We start from the raw sequence: 22,423 nt of genomic DNA, 5'->3' as shown, positions 1-22,423 counted from the left end.
GTCACGTCTGCGACCTACACCACAGCTCATGGCAACACTGGATCCTTAACCTACTGAGTGAGGCCAGGGATCGAACCTGCATCCTCATGGATCCTAGTGGGGTTTGTTAACCGCTGAGCCATGAAGGGAACTCCTAGAACTTCACTTCCTAAATAGCCTCTGGAACCTATGGTTTGGTCTTCTGAAAATGTTCAAGGGGAGTTCTTTTTAACTATGGAAAATAAACTTTAATTTTAGAAACGATATTATTTTAGGTCAAGGTTGGAGAGTCAGGTGGCTGAATCAAGCTGGGCAATGACTACCACTCAGGCTGGTAGAGGGCAGAATTAGATGTCCCCAAGATCCTGCCCCTGGTGTTCACAGCCAGTATCACTCCCTCCCCTGGAGCGTGAGCAAAAATTGTGAATATCATGGGATTTCATTCTCATGATTAGGCCACCAGTCTCTTGACTTTAATCCAAAGGTCTGGGATGGAGTTCCCATTGTGGCTCAGTGGTAAGGAGCCTAATATCCATGAGGACTCAGGTTCGATCCCTGACCTGGCTCAGTGGGTTAAGGATTTGGCATTGCAGTGAGCTGTGGTGTAAGTTATAGATGAGGCTCGAATCCCACGTTGCTATGGCTGTGGCTGGTGGTACAGCTCTGATTGGACCCCTAGCCTAGGAAACTCCACGTGCCGCGGGTACCCTAAGAAGACCAAAAAAAAAAAAAAAAAAAAGAAAGAAAGAAAGAAAAAAAAGAAAATGGTCTGGGGTCCTCCAGGGGGGGCCTGATCTGATTAGGTGAAGCCTAGAAGGAGGGACTGGGTCCTTCTGGGGGAGATTCTCTGGTGGAGTATGAAGAAGCAAACAGCTCTGCTCGGCACTGTCCATGAAGAAGACCACAAGGGAGGCATCCGAGGGAGCACTTCAGAGCTGACAGCCCCAGGAGAGCAGGAACCACAGTCCTACAGCCACAAGCAACTGAACTCTGCCAACAACCAGTGAGCCTGGAAGATGACCCGAGCCTTAGAGGCGATCACAGCCCTGGTCAACACTGATCCTGTGCTGAGGACCAGCAGACCCATGTCCAGACTTCTGACCCAAAGGAACTGCAGCGTAGTAAATGTGCACTGCTCTCACCCACTTGGTTTACGAGAACTTATTACACAGCAACAGAAAACTCATACAGGGCCCAGAAGAGAAGCAGGTCTATTAAGAAACAATACATACATATTAATGTGCCATGTAAACTCACTTTGAAGGAAATTCCAAAGAGTGGCAAGAGGATTTGAGCGATGGTAGTATTTTCCATAAAATACGTAGTTTCAAAAGGCGACTACCTTGAGGCGCACCACTTCTCTGGATGTGCAAATCCGTTTGTTTTAGTGTCATTATGTTACAGTCAAAATTCACACTGTGTATCATCCACCTAGCTTACCACCGTTATGCATGCAAGCTTTTCTATTTATCTTTCACTGAAATCCAATTTTATTTTATTTTTCTGGCCACACCTGTGTCACGTGGAAGTTCCTGGGCCAGGGGCTGAACGCGTACTGCAGTTGCAGCCTGTGCCACAGCTGCAGCAACACTGACCCTTAACTCACTGTGCCATGCAGGAACTTCCTAAAGTCGAATTCCTAATACATCTGCCACTTTGCGGCTAGACTGTTAGATTTGCTGGCATTATCACTTCATTTGGACTAGAATCCACGGGTCTCTTTATAACCCGACCTCTTCGCTCTGTAAGCAGGGCGAGGCATTAAATGAAAGAAGAGCAGCCCTCATAAACCAGCTGTTCACAAAGTTCTGGATTTCTTCTCTGAGACGACAGTATCACCCCCAGGAGAGAATCTGGGGGATGCTTAGGAGAGGGTGGGGCCCCTGGATGGCTTTCACAATGACCTGGCAGCTAGGACGTGAGGGCCGGGTTACGGAACACACGGTGATGTGAAGGTCAGCCGTGCACAGCAAAGGATTATCTCAGCCAGAACGCCACTACTGCTCTGACCTTCTCCTCGCCCTCCCACCTGACTCACTCCAGCAGCAGCCACTTTGTTTCTTACACACAACCAGCGTATTTCCAGCTCTGCCTCTCTGCCCAGAAGGCTTGCCCAGCTCTCCCCTCCTTTCTTTCAGGTCTCTGCTTCAATGTCACTGCATCACTGAGGCCTTCCCCTGACCACCCTGTTTACTGAGCAGCCTCCCACCCCGACCCAGGCACTCGCTGCCTGCGAACCGTCAGGGGAGAGTCGGGCAGGAGGTTGGTGCCTGGGGGTGGACGAACATATACACTGCAATGGTGAACTCTTTACATAGAGTTAAGTATACCCAGAAATAATTTAAAGTATATGGAAGGAGAGTACCCTTGTGGTTCAGTGGGAATGAACCTGACTAGTTATCCACGAGCATGCAGGTTCCATCCCTGGCCCCGCTCAGTGGGTTAAGGATTTGGAGTTGCCATGTGCTGTTGCAGAGGTAGCTCGGATCTGGTGTTCCGTGGCTGTGGTGTAGGCTGGCGGCTATAGCTCTGATCTGACCCCTAGCCTGGGAACTTTCATATGCAGCGTGTGGGGCCCTAAAAAGACAAGGGAAAAAAATTACAAAAAAATAAAACAAAATAAAGTATATGGGAGGGTACATGCATAGGTTATATGGAAGTACTGTGCCATTTTATATAAGGGACTTGAGTATCGGCAGACTTTGGTATCTGCAGGGGGTTCTAGGACCACACTCCCTTCCCCGGGACACCACGGGACAACTGTTTCAAGAAGCTGGTGCCTGGCGAGGTTTACTGAGCCCCTGACGGTAAGCGGTGGGTTGGGATTTGACCTTGGGTCCATTGAATTCCACACTCACACGCTTCCCATCATCCCAACTGCTCTTCCTCAACAGGGCATCTGGGAGGTGTTCCGCACAGAGGGCTTCCCCGCCTCCAACACCACACGGCCGATCCATAATAAAACCTTTCGCCTGGACAAAAGGGTACTCGAGGTGCTACTTTAATCTCAACTTCCATTAATGCCCTTAAAAGAGAATCAATAAATGTCATGCAACTTCTGTGAAGTGCGTCTATCAACCTTCTCGTTCCACTTTGTGGAAAGAACAGTCGCTGAATAGACAGCAAACACGACTGTTGCAGTGAAAATAAAAAGAGACTTATGAATGCAACCCAAGACTGGAGACTCAAGGCTCCAGGCTGCGGCTGGTCCCAAGGATGCTGGACTTCCGAGCTTCCCAAGGCTGCAAGTCAATTCCTTAAAATGAAAATAAATCTGTGTATCTCATCTATTGGTTCCGTTTCTCTGGAGAACCCGGACTAACACAGCAGTGCAAGAGGAACTGGCCCTGCTTTCCCAGGAGCCCATCTTTCCATTTCCTTCCTGCAGGCCAGCCCTCCAAACAGGCTCTCTTCTCCTTTAGCCCTGGAGCCCCAGCACTGGGATTTCCATCAAGTAACCTTCAGGGACTCACAGTGAGACGTCTTACACAAGAGACTTCAGTATGTACATCTTGGAGGAAAAGTTTAGCCAATGGCAGGAGGGGAATAAGAGAGCTCACTTCTGGTCACTCCCTGTGGATAAAAGGTGAGCTATATGCTTCTGATGCTTAATTTCTCTGGGCAACAGTTTTCCCAGCAAAGAAACCCATGACCTGGAATTTCCTGGTGGCTCAGTGGGTTAAGGATCCGGCACTGTCATTGCTGTGGCTCGGGTTGCTGATGTGGCAAGGATTCCATCCCTGGCCTAGGAACTTCTGTGTGCCGTGGGTGCATACAAACAAATACCACATCATGCTAGGCAGATGAGACCACTTTTACCCAATGATTGATGTTTCGCTATATTGCTCTGACTCTATTTTATTTTGAGAAAAAGCAGTTTGCTTAGTTAAGAGGATTTTGACTCAAGGTGGAGAAGAGACTTCAAATTCAATCCGACATTCATGCAAAGTGGCATGATTTCAGTAAGAGCCTTGTCGGGCATAAAAAAGGAATACAATGGGTAAAGTCCTGTGAGCCAACTGATAAGAGCCTTCTGTCAGGTCTGATTGATGGAACTGTCACATCCTTTAAGGCACTAAGCACAAAGCAAAATCGTAACCGGCTTCATGGTAAGGCCGCCCTACCGCTCGGCAGTGCTTGCAATGGCATTTCAGAATGGGAAGCAGGCAGGTGCTTTCCTCTAGCCCGACTGACTCAGCATCAGAGGATACAGGAAGCGAAGGTCACACACGATCAGCATGTGACAGAACCAGTATGAAAAGCCAAGGTTTTCTCCTCGCAACTCAGTGACTTGGTTTCAAAGGCAGTTGCTGGACACACAGGTGAGCTGACACTGAAATGTGGTCTCTGAACATCGGGTCCCTTTGGAGAATGTTCAAGAGGCCACATTGTGTCTGAATTCACATTCTTGAGGGTTAACTGCATAGAAGATGGGGTAGAATTAGACCCTGATGTCTCATCACTTTAATTCAGGATAGTGGCAATAATTTAGCTTTCTCATGTATGCTCTTATTTAAAGTAAAACTGGGGGAGGGGGTCACAGTCTTACATTCACAGAGGCAGCCACGGCGTGGACTCCTCACCCCAAGGGGGGCCAGGCGCCCTCCCCGTCTCTGCTCTTCCTGGCGCTTTCTGTTTGTCTCAGGCAAGGATGCCTCCATCCAGGGAATCTCTAGTTCAGGTCTTGTACCCTGGCAACCTACTCTTCAGGGGCATACGTTTCTCTTTTTATTTTTTACTTTTTATGGTCACACCCGTGGCATGTGGAAGTTCCCTGGCCAGGAACTGAATCCACACTGCAGCTATGGCAACGCCAGATCCTTTAACCCACGGTGCCAGACCAGGGATCGAACCCACACCTCTGCAGCAACAGGATTGGCTGCACTTGGATATTTAACCACTGCACCATGGCAGGAACTCCCCGGAAATTTGTCTTTGTAGAAGCACTCAGCAGAGAAACTTGCCTGAATGCCCTTGGGCATCCTTCACAGCGGTGAGGGCAGAGCTTGAACAAGCATATGACAGCTCTCAAGTCCTGGGCTGCACGGGGCGCGATCATTTAACTCTCACAATGACCCCCAAAAGGCAGCCATCACTTCCCACTTTCCCCATTTTATAGAAAGGGAAACAGCTGCAGATTAAATAAATTTCCCAAGTTCACAGATCTAATGAAGGACAGAAGAATACCTTGAATCCTATCTTTAGGACTCAAGAGTGTATCTTCGCATTATGCAGCGGTGCCTCAAAAACTTCTAGGAAACCCTCTCTCCCGTCTGATCCCCACCAACACTGTGAATGGTGATCCTGATCCTGAGCCAGGGTGAAAAGTAAAACCGCTAATTTCCATTAACCGGGAAAGTGACCTGGTTTTGCTTTTTTCTTCCTTTGTTTCTTTAAAAAAAATTTTTTTGGCCTGGTTTTGTTTTTTCCTTCCTTTGTTTCTTTAAAAAAATTTTTTTTGGCATGTGGCATTTTCTGGGTCCAGAATCAAACCTATGCCACAGCAATGACAATGCTAGATCCTAAACCTGCTGTGCCACAAAAGAACTCCCCTGATTTTGTTTCAAAGTGGCTCTTTTGTTGAAAAGCTTGTTCATGAATGTTTTTAAACTTTTATTTAAAAGTTTATCATTAAAGAAATAATTCTACTCTGTGATACCTTAATTAGTGGCTACTGGCATCAACTGTTACTAAATCAGGAAGAGATGTCTAATAGTCTTTGTTCAGACTAGAAGCCACAAACTAAATGTCTAAAAATAGGAGTTCCCGTCGTGGCACAGTGGTTAACGAATCCGACTAGAAACCATGAGGTTGTGGGTTCGGTCCCTGCCCTTGCTCAGTGGGTTAACGATCCGGCGTTGCCGTGAGCTGTGGTGTAGGTTGCAGACGCGTCTCGGATCCCACGTTGCTGTGGCTCTGGCGTAGGCTGGCGGCTACAGCTCCGATTCGACCCCTAGCCTGGGAACCTCCATATGCTGTGGGAACGGCCCAAGGAAAAAAAAAAAAAAGACACAAAAATGATAATAGGTAGGGACTTTCTTATGGGGGGGGGGGGCAAAACTAATCTAAAATTGTATTATGGTGATGGTTTCATAATTCTGTAAATACACTAAATTGTAGACTTTAAATGGGTGAATTTTATAGCTTGTTAATTAAAAAAACACAAAGGAGCTTTGATTGTTCAAGTTTCACTTACCTAAGAAGAAAATTAAGAAATATTAATTTTACCGTGTTAGTCTTCTGTATTTACTCCCAATGTCAATTTGTTTAACTGCTATTACTGAAGTATTAAATATAGAAGTAAACACAAACTTTAGGCAAACCTATAAACCTTTAGGTTGATAAGTAACGTCAGGCAATGATTACACACTCCTCAAAGGGATTAGTCAGAGGCCTCCTTTAAATAAGGCTCATGTAAGTCTCCCCCCAACACAACCACAAAGAAAACAAGTGACAATTCACAAACTCACTTTTCAGAACCTCATGCAATACTCTGAGCAGGAGTTACAAAAATTCCTCCCATCAGGAATAATAAAAGCTAAGTACCTTGTGACAAGGAACCAAGCAATTTGACTGAAGTCTGGAGAGGGTCTCATATACGTCTTAATATGTGGCATGGCATTGCTGCGGCCCGACGTGGCAGCTGACCATTTGCTAGTGACAGAAAAGGCACAAAGCACTAATTAGAAAATACAGATTGGTCACAGTCTATTATGAGAAATCTGTTTGGACAGCAAAGTCCTGCGATCTAAAAACAGTGCATACACAGTTCTCTGTGATACGACCTGTGATATTTCTTAGACATTGTTCACATGGCAGAAGAGCATAGGTTCATTTTATTTTTTATCTTTTTTTAACCCTTAAACCATATTTAATTTTTGAAAAGTCTTCAATTAGTCCATGGAAGAAATAAAATTTAGTGACAAAAATTGGGTTGGATGTTGGGTATTTTATGTTTTCTTGCTGCATCTTTAATATAGCACAGGTTCATTTTAGAACATAGATACGTCGAGGAAAAATTCACCACCACCTACAAAAATCACTGTAACCTTTGGCACACAGCCTTCCCATCTTGCTATGAACACAATGCATTTGCATACATACTATTTCTCTTGTGCTTTTAATGGCATGTGTGGGTATCTTGTCTCTTTACAAGCAGGAACTCTGCTCCCATGGCACATGACTGAATAGAAGAGGCTCCCTCAATGCTTGTTGAATGAACAAAATACAAAATGGGAAAAATGCCAACAATATGAATATCCGAAGGGAATACTGAAAAGCAGTTCAGAAATATCTCAGTCAAATGCTGACATGCATATAGCTGAGTTTGGTTTCGAAGTTTCCAACACTGTAGGACTAAGGTTCCAAGAGAAAAAAATGACCTGTATTAACGAGGCAACAGTCCTTACTTAGGAATACAAGAGGGTGGCCCCTCGGGAGAGGAGACTGCCCACAGAGTGAGTCAGGATGAGGGAGATTCATTCTTAGGTCATTACGTTGTCTTGTATGGAGACAATACTGAAAGGAGCTCAATCTGAAGAAGAGTCCACTGGGGCTCCTGTTGCGGCTCAAGGGTAATGAACCCGACTAGTATCCATGAGGACGCAGGTTCAATCCCTGGCCTCACTCAGTGGGTTAAAGATCCAGCATTGCCGTGAGCTGTGGCGTCGCTCGCAGACGTGGTTTGGATCTGGTGTTGCTGTGGCTGTGGTGTAGGCTGGCAGCTGCAGTTCCAATTTGACCCCTAGCCTGGGAACTTCCATGTGCCACTGGTGTGGCCTTAAAAAAAAAAAAGAAAAAAGAAAAGGCTTCAGGATGACATGCTGAATTGGACTGAAAGCTTCTAGGATGTCATTTGCCTTCGTTTCTGGAGTCCTGCTGAAGCGAGTAGGAAACTAGAGTTGGCCTAGACCAGGGAGGGAGGGAGCCACCCCAGCCAGGAGGGTGCAGGATGTCCCTGTCACTGGAGCATCCGGCCGTTTACTAAACTCTCACAAGCCAGAGACCACGTACCCCAGAGAAAGTGGTGTGGATTCTTCCCTCCGCAAGCTTGCAGACACAGCATAGGAACAGACGGACAGAAAGATGGCATCTTTTTGGAAATATGCCCTAATGTGCTGCTTATGTAAATGCTCAACTTCCTGACGTGTTCTTTTATGTATCTTTTTCTCTGGATGCCAGTATTTAAACAGAAACCTCGCAGAGGTAAACTTGACTCTTTGGTATTAAAAACCAATTCCTGCCGCGGGAGCGGCCCAAAAAATAGCAACAACAACAACAACAACAACAACAAAAAACCAATTCCAAGAAACCTTGTTTTAAATGATTTCTATCACTAACACAAGTAGATAAAAAATATAGCTATATTACATAAAGGTTTTTTGTTTTTTTTTAAATCAGACTGACAAATAACATTCTTATTCCTAAAGCAGCAACAGCAGCATTCTAAACCGATTACTTACTGAAAATAGGAATGGAGCCAGGTCTGCTTCTCTGCCGTCTGGATGCTATAGGGAAGAGAGCCCCCAGCTTTTGAAAGAAGAGAAATAAATACAAATTATCATTATTTTTTAATTTTAATTTTATTTTTTTGGTCTTTTTGTCCTCTCTAGGGCCACTCCCGAGGCATATGGAGGTTCCCAGGCCAGGGGTCTAATTGGAGCTGTAGCCACTGGCCTATACCAGAGTCACAGCAACAACGGATCCGAGCCACGTCTGCAACCTACCCCACAGCTCACGGCAATGCTGGATCCCCAACCCACTGAGTGAGGCCAGGGATTGAACCCACAACCTCATGGTTCCTAGTCGGATTCGTTACCCACTGAGCCACAACAGGAACTCCTAAATACAAATTATTGACTCTAATTTGAGAATCCCACATTAAGATGAAAACCTCTGGTAAACAGTTGGAAGATAAAAGAAAACCATGACTTATTTCATCTTATGAGTAGCTCTCAGAAAGAAAATGGCTATACTTGCTTGAGGTTTGTTCTCTTAATGCGGTTTCCTTTCTTAGGGATGCACGTTAAATAGGAAATGTTTACTATGGGGACAGAAAAAGGTATTTCATCACTGGGCGGGGGGGGGGGGCGGGGGGGGAAATGGGACTTTAACATTTAGAGTAGCACAGATCTGAAATGTTAGGCACAACCAGAGGCTGAATCCCAGCTCATCCTGCAGCCCCCAGGTCGGTGAGACACTCTCGGCCACAATTTGCAAGATGAGACTGGTGCCCCGTTTTTGCCCGAGACCAGGACCCTGGGGTGAGCATGGGGGTGGCAGCAGACTAGGATGAGAACTGGGCTCTCCTGCCTGCTTCACCTCTGACACTGGTACTTCCAACAGACTGTGCACCAGCTACTCAGATCCTTATGAATGAAATAAAAGGACACAGTTACGTTTTTCAAAAGGAATTCTAAAAGCCATAGTCCTACAAAGAGAATAAGGATACGGTTCCAAGTGGAAACACAATTAGAGTCCAATTTTTGTTCATCTCTGAAAGGAAGGAAGTTCACTCTAGATTCACTTTCTAAACACATGTTGGAACTTCTCCATAGAATTCTATCTCCAAAGAGGGCTTTCAATCTCTCTGACATAGCGAGTGAGGCATGCTGTACCTCCCGCTACAAATAACTAAGGACATATTCAAGGTTTCAGGACCAGTTACAAAATAGCCTTATTGAAATACCATGCTCTTCCCCTTTAAAAAGCATGCTTTGAATGCATCTAGCCTAGAAGTAAAGAAAGGAGAACAAAAAAGAAGTCAAACAACAACAAAAAAATCTCCAAGTCCCTGAGTCCCAGGGAAACAATTTTAGCTTTACCATTAAAAAGCAACAAATGGGCTAATACACTGAAAACCCTCCTGAGATTTTCCTGGCAGGGTCACATGTAATGCAACAAACAGACTGTTGGTCTAAATCGGAGCCCTCTGCTTCCAGACATAGGGAAACGCCAGCCAGACCTTCCTTTGCCCAAGGTATCACCCTGCTTGGTTTTTTGTGTGTGTGTTTGTGTTTCTTTTTAGGGCCACACACAAGGCATATGGAAGTTCCCTGACTAGAGGCTGAATCAGAGCTACAGGTGCCAGCCTACACCACAGCCATAGCCACTTGGGATTCAAGCCGCCTCTGCGACCTACCTCACAGGTCACGGCAACCCACTGAGAGAGGCCAGGGACCGAACATGTGTCCTCACAGGTACTAGTCAGATTTGTTTCTGCTGAGCCCCGACGGGAACTCCGGTATCCTGCTTGGGTTTTTGATACCTCCTGAGTGCACTATCAGGGGGCCTGTTGAATTCCAAGTAAGTTCAGTGCCCAGCACTGGTATAAAAGAAATAGAAGTCAGAGGTGTCTATGGAGTAATCCTAGGATTTCCAGATGAAGCCCTTAAGAGACTAGATACACCAACTGGGTGATATCAAAGGTCACATCTCAACAGTAAGTGTAGGTCCCGGACCTTAAATATTATCTGTATCTGGGATTCAGGTCTGGAAGATAGTGCTTCAGGCAGGGAGGATGTGGCGGGGAGGGGGGGGGGGGGGTTAGAGGAAGGTGTGGCAGGAGCCTCAGGGGGGAAACTGGTTTTATCTGGACCACCAACCTGCTGGTGGCGGGGGTGAGACGATCGTATTGGTAAAATACTGTCAGGAAGAGGCTTGTTGTGAGGCTTAAACAACAGCCAAAAGGTCCACCTGCGTGGCATCATCTTTGGAACGTGGCAATGCTTAGTGTTCCAACTTTTACAGTCCCTACCCAGTTGAGAGAGAATCATCTCCAATCGTCTAACCAATACTTTTGGTGTCTCGAGGAGGAAGGTGTTCTTTTTTTTTTTTTCTCTTTTGGCTGCCCTGAGGCACATGGAATTGGGGGGGGGGGGGCCAAGGATCAGATCCGGGCTGCAGTTGCGACCTACACCGCAGTTGTGGCAACTCTGACTGGTAGCCCACTGTGCCGGGCGGGAATTGAACCTGCATCCCAGCGCTCTAGAGAGGCCCCCAATCCCCATGCACCACAGAAGGAACTCCAGGAAGGCGTTTTTGACTTGTTCTAAAGCATTTACCGGGGCTTTTGTAAAATATGCACAAAAAAGGCAATCAGGACCGTCTTCCCAACAATTACCCGGATATCCTTCTAAGCTGGTCCTCACGTTCTCCACGGAAGGATAGATCTACAAATAAAACAACACCACCACTCAGAATGCACCATGTTGAGGGAACTATTTGTTAAAAGGAATGACGATTAGTTTTGAAGAAAATGAAAATCTCAGTCAGAAATACCTAAAGAACGTGTTTTAAATTTTAAAAAGTTTTGAACTTCCAGTAACTAAACTACAGAAAGTAATTCGAGTCGATGAAAGAAAATTACACTTCGATTGGAGGGTTTTTTTTTCCTCTGAAATGCCGCATCAACACTGAATTGAACGCAAAATTGATTATTAATTCAAAGGTCTCTAAATAATGAATGATGCTCGTAATTCTGCTGGCAACGCTTTCTCGAGTATTTTTTCCTTGGTTTGACAACCTGAAGGAAGGCATGGAGAATTCGCAGGCTAGTCAATGGCTGAGATGAGTCTGAACAAATCAGCCCGTTTGCAGCACCACATGCCATTGATAGGGATGGAGCAGGATAGTTACACAGGTAGTTGCGGAAGTCCCAATAGTGGACCATAGATTGAGAGGGAAACTCTGGGCGATCCTTGTAAGTTAATGACTGCTCCAGATGACCATCGGAACAAGGCAGGCTTGCTGGGTGAGTGGAGGCTCGAGACACGCCTCAGGTCATTGGGTGGGAGATGGGCTGAGGCCTGCATTCGGGTTCAGACCAAGGGCAGGAGTTTGAGGACCACCCTTCTGCTGATTTGAATAGGCTTCACGACAGCCCTAGTCTGACCTTATAGGGTCAAATACCCTTATCAGACACCAAGGAGGAGCTACGACTCCAAGAAGGAGGAAGAGGTGGCCTTTTCCCACCCCCACTCCCCTTTGATTATAAAACTGTAGCCCTCCGGATCCTCGGGGCAGAGCTTCCTTGCCTGCCCGCTTGCATCTCTCACAAGCCTCCTATCTTAATAAATCTATTCCTTGCCTATCACTTTGTCTCTCGCCAAATTCTTTCTGCGCTGAGGCACAAAGAAGCTGAACCTCAATAAGTCCAGACACCGGGTGAGTGAAAAGCCGTGGGTTCAAGTCCTAGGCTGGGCTTAGGCTGGGTTAAAGTCCCGGCACTTGGGTTCATAGTCCCACCCTGGGTTCTGACAGTTTCAGTGCTAAGCCCTAAGTGCTGACAGTTTCACTAGTAGGGGCTCTTGATTATAAACGACAAAGTGCTGCTATTGCCATCTCCAAGCCACTGAATGAACCCCTCTCCACGATGAGGCAGACCGACTGGATTCCTCTCCTGGAGGAGAGACGAAGGGCAGTGAACTCGGGAGGAAGGCCACTCACCAGATGAAGAGGGACGGCGCCTCCTGGGGTCCTGCTTTCCTTCCCCAGGGTCACCAAGCTCTCTTTAAACTCAGAACACAACCATTTTGATTCGTCGGCCCCCATGGAGCCGATGCTCGAGAACTGACCTACAACCGGCCAAGACTCTGCTTTAGGGATGGAGGAGCCATTCTCTTTCAGGAGCTGTGGAAGAACAAAAAGGAATGCGACAGTCACCCCAATCTCGAGAACAGAAACACTGTGACAACTCAGAATGTGGTTTCTGCCCTTGGAGTGTCTAACTAACAAGGAGATGCTGAGAATCCACACCGATGTATACCTTTATTTTTCTTCTTTGGGACATATTTTAAATACTGAAAATATTTTATGTTAATGGAATGAGTGAAGACAAGTATTCCTCTCCCAGAATTCTTGGATTTGAACTAAAAGCAAAAACAGATGAAAAAAAAAATAAAAATAAAGGATCCATTTTAGCAGCCATGTCAGATTAAACCACACAACCTGCCATACGAATTTAGATTTTTGCCTTGAAATTGCAATTGTTTAACAGGCCTAGATAATACCCAGAAGGTCAAACTATTGTTTGAACAGTTTGACTCCAGCATGTGAAAGAGGTTTAACACTTGGGCTCCAGGCAGCTGCAATGCTCTACAAAGAAAAGAATATATTTACATATAGACACATATTACCTTAAGCCCTACAGAAGAGTGACCTGCATTTCCTGCTTTGTTTGGTACTTATGCAAAGCTGCAGAAATAACTCAAAAAATACTGGGGGACTCGATCCATTTAAATGTGGACCGGGTATCTTCCTAGAGGCTGGAGATAGCAACAAAAATAAGCCCCAGTTCTCACCCCGGGGGGAGCTCATATTCTGAAGGCTGTATTGTTTAGTTTAATATGTGTTCTTTTCCTTACCGCAGAGCAGGCATTAATATTTATAAGCACACTTCCCCAAAGAGCCCAAATAGTTCTCAACTTCCACCCTGGCTGCAGCTTGGTGTAGGAAACAGCGCTGAGCTGATAACCGCAAGACCGGGTTTCTATTCTGGGCTCAGCCCTTGATGGGCTGCGTGACCCTGGACAAGTCCCTGTGCTTCTATTTACACATCGGTGAAACAGACATCTGATCACCTGGAATGCTTGTGATGAAATACAAGCTACTGACTGTGCAAAGTGGTTGCAAACTCTTAAGATGCGACTCGACTGGCAACAGGATTGTGATCCTACGATGTGTGTGATCGCCCGGGCTTTCTGAACCACCAGTCCGCTAAGCAGTAAGTGCCAGTGCAGAGGGAACCCTCAGCATGTGCCTCGGATTCATTTTCTCACTGACTCTCACAAAATTCTGAGGGAAGTACTGTCCTTATACCCATTTTATGGATGTCAACAGAAGCAGTGAAGGAGCAAACCAAGGTCACACGGTTTGTAACTAGGTCAGGATTTGGACCCAGGTGTGGGAATCTACCCCCAAAACTGTGCCCTGAGCCAGTGTGCACCACTCCTTCCTGTCAAGGTCAAGACAGAAAGACAGTGGCTTTGAGATCTCGCCTGCTTTCAGCTGTGGTCTCACTTAAAAAAGGAAATTAAAATAAAAACTTTTTTAAGCCATGGGGAATCCCCACGCAACATAAATAACTTACAGAAGAGGTGCTTTTAAGAAAGCCATGTTAGGGAATGTAATAAGGTTGGTAAAGGAATTCTTTTTTTTTGTCTTTTCTAGGGCTGCTCCTGCGGCATATGGAGGTTCCCAGGCCAGGGGTCGAATTGGAGCTGTAGCCGCCGGCCTACACCAGAACAACAGCAATGTGGGATCTGAGCTGAGTCTGCAACCTATACCACAGCTCACGGCAACGCCGGATCGTTAACCCACTGAGCAAGGTCAGGGATCGAACCCGCAATCTCATGGTTCCTAGTCGGATTCGTTAACCACTGCGCCACAACGGGAACTCCGGTAAAGGAATTCTTAAAGAAGGATGAAGAAAAGTTTAAGCTTTAACTTGCTTGTTTTATTTTGTTAAAGATCTCTCTTGACTTATTTCATACCTGCAGCAAATGTTATTCTCATGATTATAATTCCCCTCAGGGCACAGTCAGTAAACACAACACATCAAGGATCAGTTGTAGTCTTTATCCAGCACTATCCTCTGTTCTTTGTTGAATGTATGTTAAAAATCCTTGACATGCTGAGTTCCCTCTGGCTCAGAGGTCACAAACCTGACTAGTCTCCACGAGGATGCAGGTTTGATCCCTGGCCTCGTTCAGTGGGTTAACGATCCGGCGTTGCCGTGAGCTGTGGTATAGGTCACAGATGCAACTCAGATCCCACATTGCTGTGGCTGTGGTGGAGGCCGGCAGCTGTTGCTCCAATTGAACCCTTAGCCTGGAAACTTCCATATGCCGAGGGCGGGGCCCTAAAAAGAGAAGAGAAAAAAAAAAATCCTTGACATGCTGATCAAAAGCTACAATACTTGTATGAATAAAAAGTCCCAATTACCTTTACCATAAGGAATAAAAAACCTAAAACTTATTAATCAATTATCAAGTGCCTAACTACTATTTGCCCGGAATTGTGTTAGAGATATTGTGAAGCTATCTTCAAAATACACCAAATCATAAATGAAAAAGGAGAGATCATACATTAAAATTTTCTTAAATGCTAAAATCATAAAAATTCTGTTACCTTCCTAAGCCTAAAATGTCCCCAATTATCTTTTTCATCTCCTTGAAAGCGTCCCGGGGTTGAGCCAATAAGGTAAACACTAAAACGACAAAAAACACGAGTTATACAACAGAGTGGTTTGTGGACCCACATCACAAAACACGCATAAACACTAAGATAAGCAGGAACTGTTCTAGGAGCCAACCCGCTTTCTCGAGATGCCTCCTGGGAGTGGGCACTGACCCCTGAACTCGCTCTGGAGCACCTCCAGAGATGGTGGGACACCCACAAGGTGCAAGGCAGCAGGCCAAGAGCTCGGGAATTTTAAGAGCACTCCAGCGGGGGTTCACGGTGCCCGGGAGGATCTCCTGGCCTCCGCCTGGCTTCCACCCGGGTGCTGGAGGACCACGGGGTGTAGACAGTGACGGGAGCCACTCTCATCATGTCACAAAGGACAGCCGGATGTCACCCCATCTCTTTCCAGGCCCCCGTGTTCTAAACGTCCCATGGCCCACCAGGTGGTAACCTACCCCAAGCGCCCCTAATTGCTAAGGCGCCACGTACTTTGTTTCCGAGAGGTCGTGCTCCTGGATGGCGTCTATCCATTCCTTGAGGGCAGTGGCGTTATAAGCCGATAAATAGCTGATGAGGTCAGCTTTAAAATGTGTGGCTGATTCTCCAGATCTGTGGCTCCCAGGCACGATTCGTCGGTACAAGGGGCTCAACCATATTCTGGAATGGAAACAAAAACCAAAAACAAAACCTTTAATGGTCAAGAACAAGCTGATCATAATGCTACCCCTACTGATTTGGCCGTCACCCTAAGGAGGAGGTGAATTCTCACAGCCCCTCTCCACAGGGTATGAGGTCAGCCCTATAAAACACGAAACAATTCCCATCACACCACTCCAATGGCTCTCTTCACATTCATAATTTATTTTTAAAAACCTCAAGGAGGAGTCCCCGCCGTGGCTCAGCGGGAACAAATCTGATCAGGAACCATGAAGTTGCAGGTTTGATCCCTGGCCTCACTCACTGGGTTAAGGATCTGGTGTTGCTGTGAGCTGTGGTGTAGGTTGCAGACATGGCTTGGATCCTGCATTGCTGTGGCTCTGGCGTAGGACAGCAGCTACCGCTCCGATTCGACCCCTAGCCTGGGAACCTCCATGTGCCGAGGGTGTGGCCCTAAAAGGACAGATGACAAAAAATAAATAAATAAATAAATAAAAAGAAGAACCTCACAGAGAATTTAAGACCAAGAAAGACCTGGCCTCTGCGGCCTCAGTTCCCCCACATTCCCTCACCCACATGCCCTATTCCCCCTCTTACCTCCTTACCTCTGCATTGCTTTTAAAGACTTGATGGCAACAGTTAAGAGTTCCACCCCTGGAGTTCCCTTCGTGGTTCAGTGGTTAACAATTCCAGCTAGGATCCATAAGGATGCGGGTTTGATCTCTGGCCTTGCTTAGTGGGTTGGGGATCCAGTTGCTGTGAGCTGTGGTATAGTTGTAGCTGTGGCATAGGCCGGTGGCTGCAGCTCAGGTTGGACCCCTGGCCTGGGGACTTCCATAGGCAGCAGGTGCCACCCTGGTAAAAAAAAAAAAAAAAAAGTTCCACTCCTAATTGCTACAGTATACCCACACCACTAGCAGTAACCTCTGCAAGATTTTGCCAATGCCTGCATCAATGTAGCTCTTTAGCCAAATGGAAAATAAAAGTTACCTGTACTAAAAAAAAGTATGTGAAAATGTTTTCAATAAAGAAACTCATCTTAGAGTGCCCGCTGTGGCTCGTGGGTTAAGAACCTGACTAGTATCCATGAGGATGTGGGTCTGATTCCTGGCCCCACCCATGGGTTAAGGACCCGATGTTGCTGTGAGTGGCACAGGTCACAGATGCAGCTCAAATCCTGCGTTGCTGTGACTGTGGTGTAGGCTGGCAGCTGCAGCTCTGATTCGACTCCTAACCTGGGGACTTCCATATGCTGCAGGAGTGGTATTAAAAAAACAAAAACAGGAGTTCCCATCGTGGCTCAGTGGTTAACGAATCCGACTAGGAACCATGAGGTTGTGGGTTCAATCCCTGGCCTTGCTCAGTGGGTTAAGGATCTGGCGTTGCCATGAGCTATGGTATAGGTTGCAGATGTGGCTTGGATCTGGCATTGCTGTGGCTGTGGTGTAGGCCGGCAGCTATGGCTCCAATTTGACCCCTAGCCTGGGAACCTCCATATGCCGTGGGAGTGGCCCTAGAAATGGCAAAAAGACAAAAAAAAAAAGAAAGAAAGAAAAGAAAAAGAAAAGAGAAAAAAACTCGTTCTCATGAGGTACATGTATAGCAACTTGAGATACTTTCATATTTTATATATATGTATATATATGTGAGTACACACACACACACACACACACACACACACACACTCCATATCTTGTGTCTGGAATGAGTAGAGACCACATTTAGTGGTACAGACCATACTAACACTAACCGCAGACTTTCAAAATAATTCAGTAAAAAAACTTTAAAGACATCATTCATTTCATCGATTCTGTCAATATACTTTGCCAATATTTCTATATCATAGTCGCAAATGGCAAACAACCATATCCAAACCCAGTCCATCTATGAACTGCTCTGTGGTAGATTTTTCTAAAAAAGTGTGGCTTCAAACCCCTTGTGCTGATCCTTCAATTGCAAAACCAGGTTAACAGCCCTGCTGCGTGCCCACGAGGTGAGGAACAGGGGCCAGCATCCAGCTGCGCTCAGCAAGTCTGAGCTGTGCCGCCTTTTCCCCTTTGTGGCTAAGTCCGCCACTGTCCTACTCAGCAAGCCAAGAAAGAAACTGCCCCTTCCTCTTTCTCCCGGCGGCCCTCAAAGGAAACTGGCGAGAGGCAGGCCCTCAAAGCAGCAAGCGCCCGGAACCATGTGGATCCTGGCTGTGCGTCTTCAAGCTCTGCTTCTAGAAGGGCGGCAGGTCACACCTTTCCCTCTCACCTCGAGGAGACCCCCTGCAGGAAGGGGAACACGTGGGACCTGGGTCTGTGGCTACCTGGCTGTGTCATTTGGGGCCAGCTCCATGACCTCTCTGGGTCTCCCTCTGCCGCCGTGTGTGTAACATGACTGCATCGGGCCAGAGAGACGGGTAAGGTCTCTCTACCAATAGTGACTTGGAACCCAAGGTGAGTGGGGCTCCCACTGGATAAGAGGGGTTCGGGATGAGAAACATGAAAGACAACACCTTTCTAAACCAGGATCCTGAGATGTGGGGCTTTTTTAACACTTCACAAAAGAAGAGAGCTCCCTAGTGGTCGAATGGGTTAAGGATCTGGCATGGTCACTGCTGTGGCTTGAGTTTGATCCCCGGCCTAGGAACTTCCGCATGCCACGGGCACAGCCAAAAAAAGCCGAAAACCAAAAACTAACCAAACAAAAATAAGATGAAAAATTATCTTAGGCCAAATAGTTTGAAAAGTGAGAAAAGGGAGTTCCTGTCGTGGCTCAGTGGTAACGGAACCTGATTAGCATCCGTGAGGATGGAGGTTTGATCTCTTGCCCTGATCAGTGGGTTAAAGGTCTGGTGTTGCTGCGAACCATGGGGTAGGTTACAGATGCGGCTCAGATCTGGCATTGCTGTGGCTGTGGTGTAGGCCGGCAGCTGCAGCTCCGATTCGACCCCTGGCCTGGGAACTTCCATGTGCTGCAAGTGTGGCCCTAAAAAGCAAAAAAAAAAAAAAAAAAGTGAGAAATTAATAGGTAGCTCAGAAGCAGTGAAAAGTATGGCTGGAACACTTGCAGAGCAGAAGTCCTATCAGCAGAGCCATAACAGGCCGACTATGAAATAAGATGACACAAAAGAACTGCTTTTAAATGTTTCTCAAAAATTACAACCCACAACAGGAACCTGCGAATTATCAGAGAGAGGCGAATCTGGGCTAACGGTGAGATAACAGTACCCCTGACACCGGGTGGCAGGTGGAGGGATGCCAGAGGGAGTTTCACCTCTTGGTACTTGGGAGTTCTGAAGCTACTACCTAGTCAATATGTTTTTTAAAGATTTAAATTAAAAAAAAAAAAGTCTAAATAAAGGGAAAAATGAACACCCCAGCCCTTTACCCTTAATCCCTTCCTCAGAGCCGCCAGTGGAGAAGCCTAAGGAAGCAAAGCTGCCTGTAAACGCAGCTCTGCAAAGAGCCAACCCAGTCCCTGCAGCTGCGCCAATTACTCATCCCCCCACAACAAGCTCTAGTAATCTCAGTTCCTTTTTAGATGGGGATGCCTATGAGTCACGAGTCCCCAAACCCAGTCAGCAGCTTAGAAGCTGCAGGGGCGGCAAAGGCCTCCTTCGCTGGAAGTGTGGTGGCCCAAGAGCCCTGTGGCTGAGGCTTGTGGAGATGGTGACCCCATGACCCTGGACACGTCAGAAGGACCCTGCATTCCGGGAAGTGTTTCTTCAGTGGGACACCTGGACATGAGAACATGCGTGTAGGAAAACCGTGAGGCTGTGAGGACCGGGGCTGGAGTCACCTGTTACAGAGGAAGGGGGACGGAGAGGGGACGAGCGCCGTGTGGCTCAGCAAAGGCTCTGTCCTCAGACTCAGAAGGGCTGTGTGAAGGGAGAGCGAACCCTCGGGCGGCAAGGCCCACTCAGTCCAAGCAGGGCCCGAGGATGGGGGCTGGGAGGCTGTCTCAGCACCGCCTGAGCTCAAAGGCCTGAATTACAGGTTCCAGCCCAAGCTGGGCAATGACGTGGAAAAGGGGAGGCAGCGGAGACTGTTGAACCCTGAAAGGCCGAGCTTCTTCCTACGCAGGAAGCCAGAGACGTGCAGAGTGGCTTAAATGAGGAGGGGGGACCAAAAAGGGAAATTAAAGTTAGGGCCTACCAGGAGGGAAAACAACAGGTGAAACCCATTCGAACACATCCTTAGAAATAAAAAGAAATTCATGCACTTACAGAATAGACTTGTAGTTGCCAAGGGGGAGGGGGAGGGAGTGGGGTGGGTGGGGAGCTTGGGGTTAAGAGATACAAACTATTGCCTTAGGAATGGATTCGCAAGGAGATCCTGCTCTAAAGCACTCAGAACTGTGTCTGGTCCCTTATGATGGAGCAAGATCATATGCAAAAATAGAATGTGTACATGTACGTGTAACTGGGTCACCATGCTGTACAGTAGAAAAAAAAATTGTATTGGGGAAATAACTATTAAAAAAAAATAATAAAAAATAAATAAATAAACACAAACTTTTTAAAAGAGATCACAGAGTTGCCCAGTGGCTCCAAAGGTTAAGGACTGAGTGTTGTCACTGCTGTGGTGTGGGTTTGATCCCTTCCACAAGTCACAGGCACAGCAATGGTGCTTCCTCCCCCCTCCCCCAAAAAAAGAGGGAGAAAAAAAGCTGGATCTAGCCTATGTGTACCAAGGACAAAGGATTAGTAATAATAAAAGACAAGTATGAAAAACCTTCATATTGCTTGTGGAGATTCCCAACTACAACAGAGGCTCTAAAAAGACAGCAGTTACATTTGTTTTATGGGAAACTGAACTGACCGGGGTGAGTCGATATGCCTGCACACAATCAACCCCAAGTTTTCCCCTGATACCTGTTAGGGAACGGCAAGCACAGGTGAGTAAGGACCAAGAAAGCCATCGGGTGGCTCTTACTGGAAAAACAGTGGGTTCATTTCATGGCTTATCCTCTTATCCTGTCTCAGCTCCTTGGATCTACTTGGCTGCAGAGTATGCACAACGCCATCCTGTAAAAACTCAAAACTACAGCGCATAAGCATTCACAGATGTTTGCAGGTGTCACACAGGCAGCTGTGGACATTAGGTGCTAAATGGTTAGCACCTGTCACCTCAAGAGAGGAATGAGGGGAAGGAGGTAAAAGAAAACCATCACTCTCTTCTTTTGAGGGCCACACCCACAGCATATATGGAAGTTCCCAGGCTAGGGGTCGAATGAGAGCTACAGCTGCTGGCCAATGCCACAGCCACAGCCACACAGGATCTGGGCCGTGTCTGCGACCTGCACCACCGCTCACGGCCATGCCAGATCCCTAACCCGCTGAGCGAGGCCAAGGACTGAACCTGCAACCTTGTGGATGCTAGCCAGATTCTTAACCTGTGGAGCCACAATGGGAACTCTTACTGTTGCTTTCTCTGCATGTATCTCTTTTCCAAACTTCTGAGGGATTTTTTACAATTAAAAAAAAAAAAAAAAAGAACACAACAATGTCCTCGCTTTTGACCTTTCTCAGCACACAGAGCAGCCACCGTGACATGAAGGGAATCCTACAAACCCTTGTGTTTTCTGGTGCCAGTCGGCGTGGATGAGGTTGGAGGTGTGTATGACGACACGGAGGCCTTCCTCGTACAGCAGGAGCATCATTTTCCTTTAAAAACAAAAGAAGGGTCAAAAAGCATGAACAGTTCACTCAAAATCCACAGTAACTTCCTAATGCAAATGCAAGAGCGGAAGGGATTCTTTAAAGTCTTTTATTTATTTATTTACTTATTTTGTCTTTTGCCATTTTCTTGGGCCGCTCCCGCGGCATATGGAGGTTCCCAGGCTAGGGGTCGAATCGGAGCTGTAGCCACCGGCCAACGCCAGAGCCACAGCAGCGCAGGATCCGAGCCGCGTCTGCAACCTACACCACAGCTCACGGCAATGCCGGATCGTCAACCCACTGAGCAAGGCCAGGGATCGAACCCACAACCTCATGGTTCCTAGTCGGATTCGTTAACCACTGCGCCACGACGGGAACTTCTAAAGTCTTTTATTTAGCCTGGGAACCTCCATATGCCATGGGTGCAGCCCTACAGAAGACAAAAATAAATAAATAAATAAATAAAAATAAACTCTTATGTAAAATGCTCTGTGTATTTGGTGAGCTTTTAAATGAACTTTTGCTCCACAAGGCCAGTCCTGGCACTTTAGTCCCCTCCCCGCTCCAGTCTGGCTCCTTATTATCTGCTCAGCACCATCCGCTACTATCAGGAACAGTGGGTCTGGTGTTTTCAAAGCATGGTCATAACCTCCTGCTACCCTGTGGCTATCTAGCATTTAAAAAAATACAACAGAGTAAAACAGAAACTCAAGAGCATGTCGCATATATTTCAGTACTGGTTCATGAAACTCCAGTTTCAGCACAAACTGGTGTGACGCACGCAGAAGACTGAAATGACAACTGCACTTCACACTGTGGGCTTCGGTTTAAGAAAAGTTTGAAAGATGCTTCGGTTTCAAGAGCCTGATATTTTCTCATGCTTCATGGACACCAGACTCGTCACCAGCGGGTACCTGGACTTAAGCTAAGCCTTCCCTTTTCTTCCCCATTTATGCA

General features: G+C 46.7%; 1 protein-coding gene across 4 annotated transcripts in view; it reads right to left on the bottom strand.

Moving 5' to 3' along the window:
- Positions 1-22,423, bottom strand: part of TDP1 (tyrosyl-DNA phosphodiesterase 1) — an 85,404-nt gene that overhangs the window by 35,707 nt on the left and 27,274 nt on the right. For all 4 annotated transcript variants that reach the window (XR_007136949.1, XM_047795430.1, XM_047795433.1 and 1 more), the window contains 7 exons: positions 21,380-21,472; positions 15,652-15,819; positions 15,109-15,187; positions 12,427-12,609; positions 11,102-11,150; positions 8,442-8,508; positions 6,526-6,633 (listed from right to left, as the gene is read on the bottom strand). Coding sequence is in view for 3 of the 4 variants with exons in the window: in XM_047795430.1 (XP_047651386.1) it covers positions 6,526-6,633; positions 8,442-8,508; positions 11,102-11,150; positions 12,427-12,609; positions 15,109-15,187; positions 15,652-15,819; positions 21,380-21,472 (747 nt within the window). In the remaining variant the exon portion in view is untranslated. The remainder of the gene's footprint in view (positions 1-6,525; positions 6,634-8,441; positions 8,509-11,101; positions 11,151-12,426; positions 12,610-15,108; positions 15,188-15,651; positions 15,820-21,379; positions 21,473-22,423) is intronic.

Source organism: Phacochoerus africanus, chromosome 9 (genome assembly GCF_016906955.1).
Source record: "Phacochoerus africanus isolate WHEZ1 chromosome 9, ROS_Pafr_v1, whole genome shotgun sequence".
Taxonomy (NCBI): Eukaryota; Metazoa; Chordata; class Mammalia; order Artiodactyla; family Suidae; genus Phacochoerus; species Phacochoerus africanus.
The sequence above is the reverse complement of the archived record's forward strand: the minus strand, read 5'-3'. Positions and strand labels throughout refer to the sequence as shown.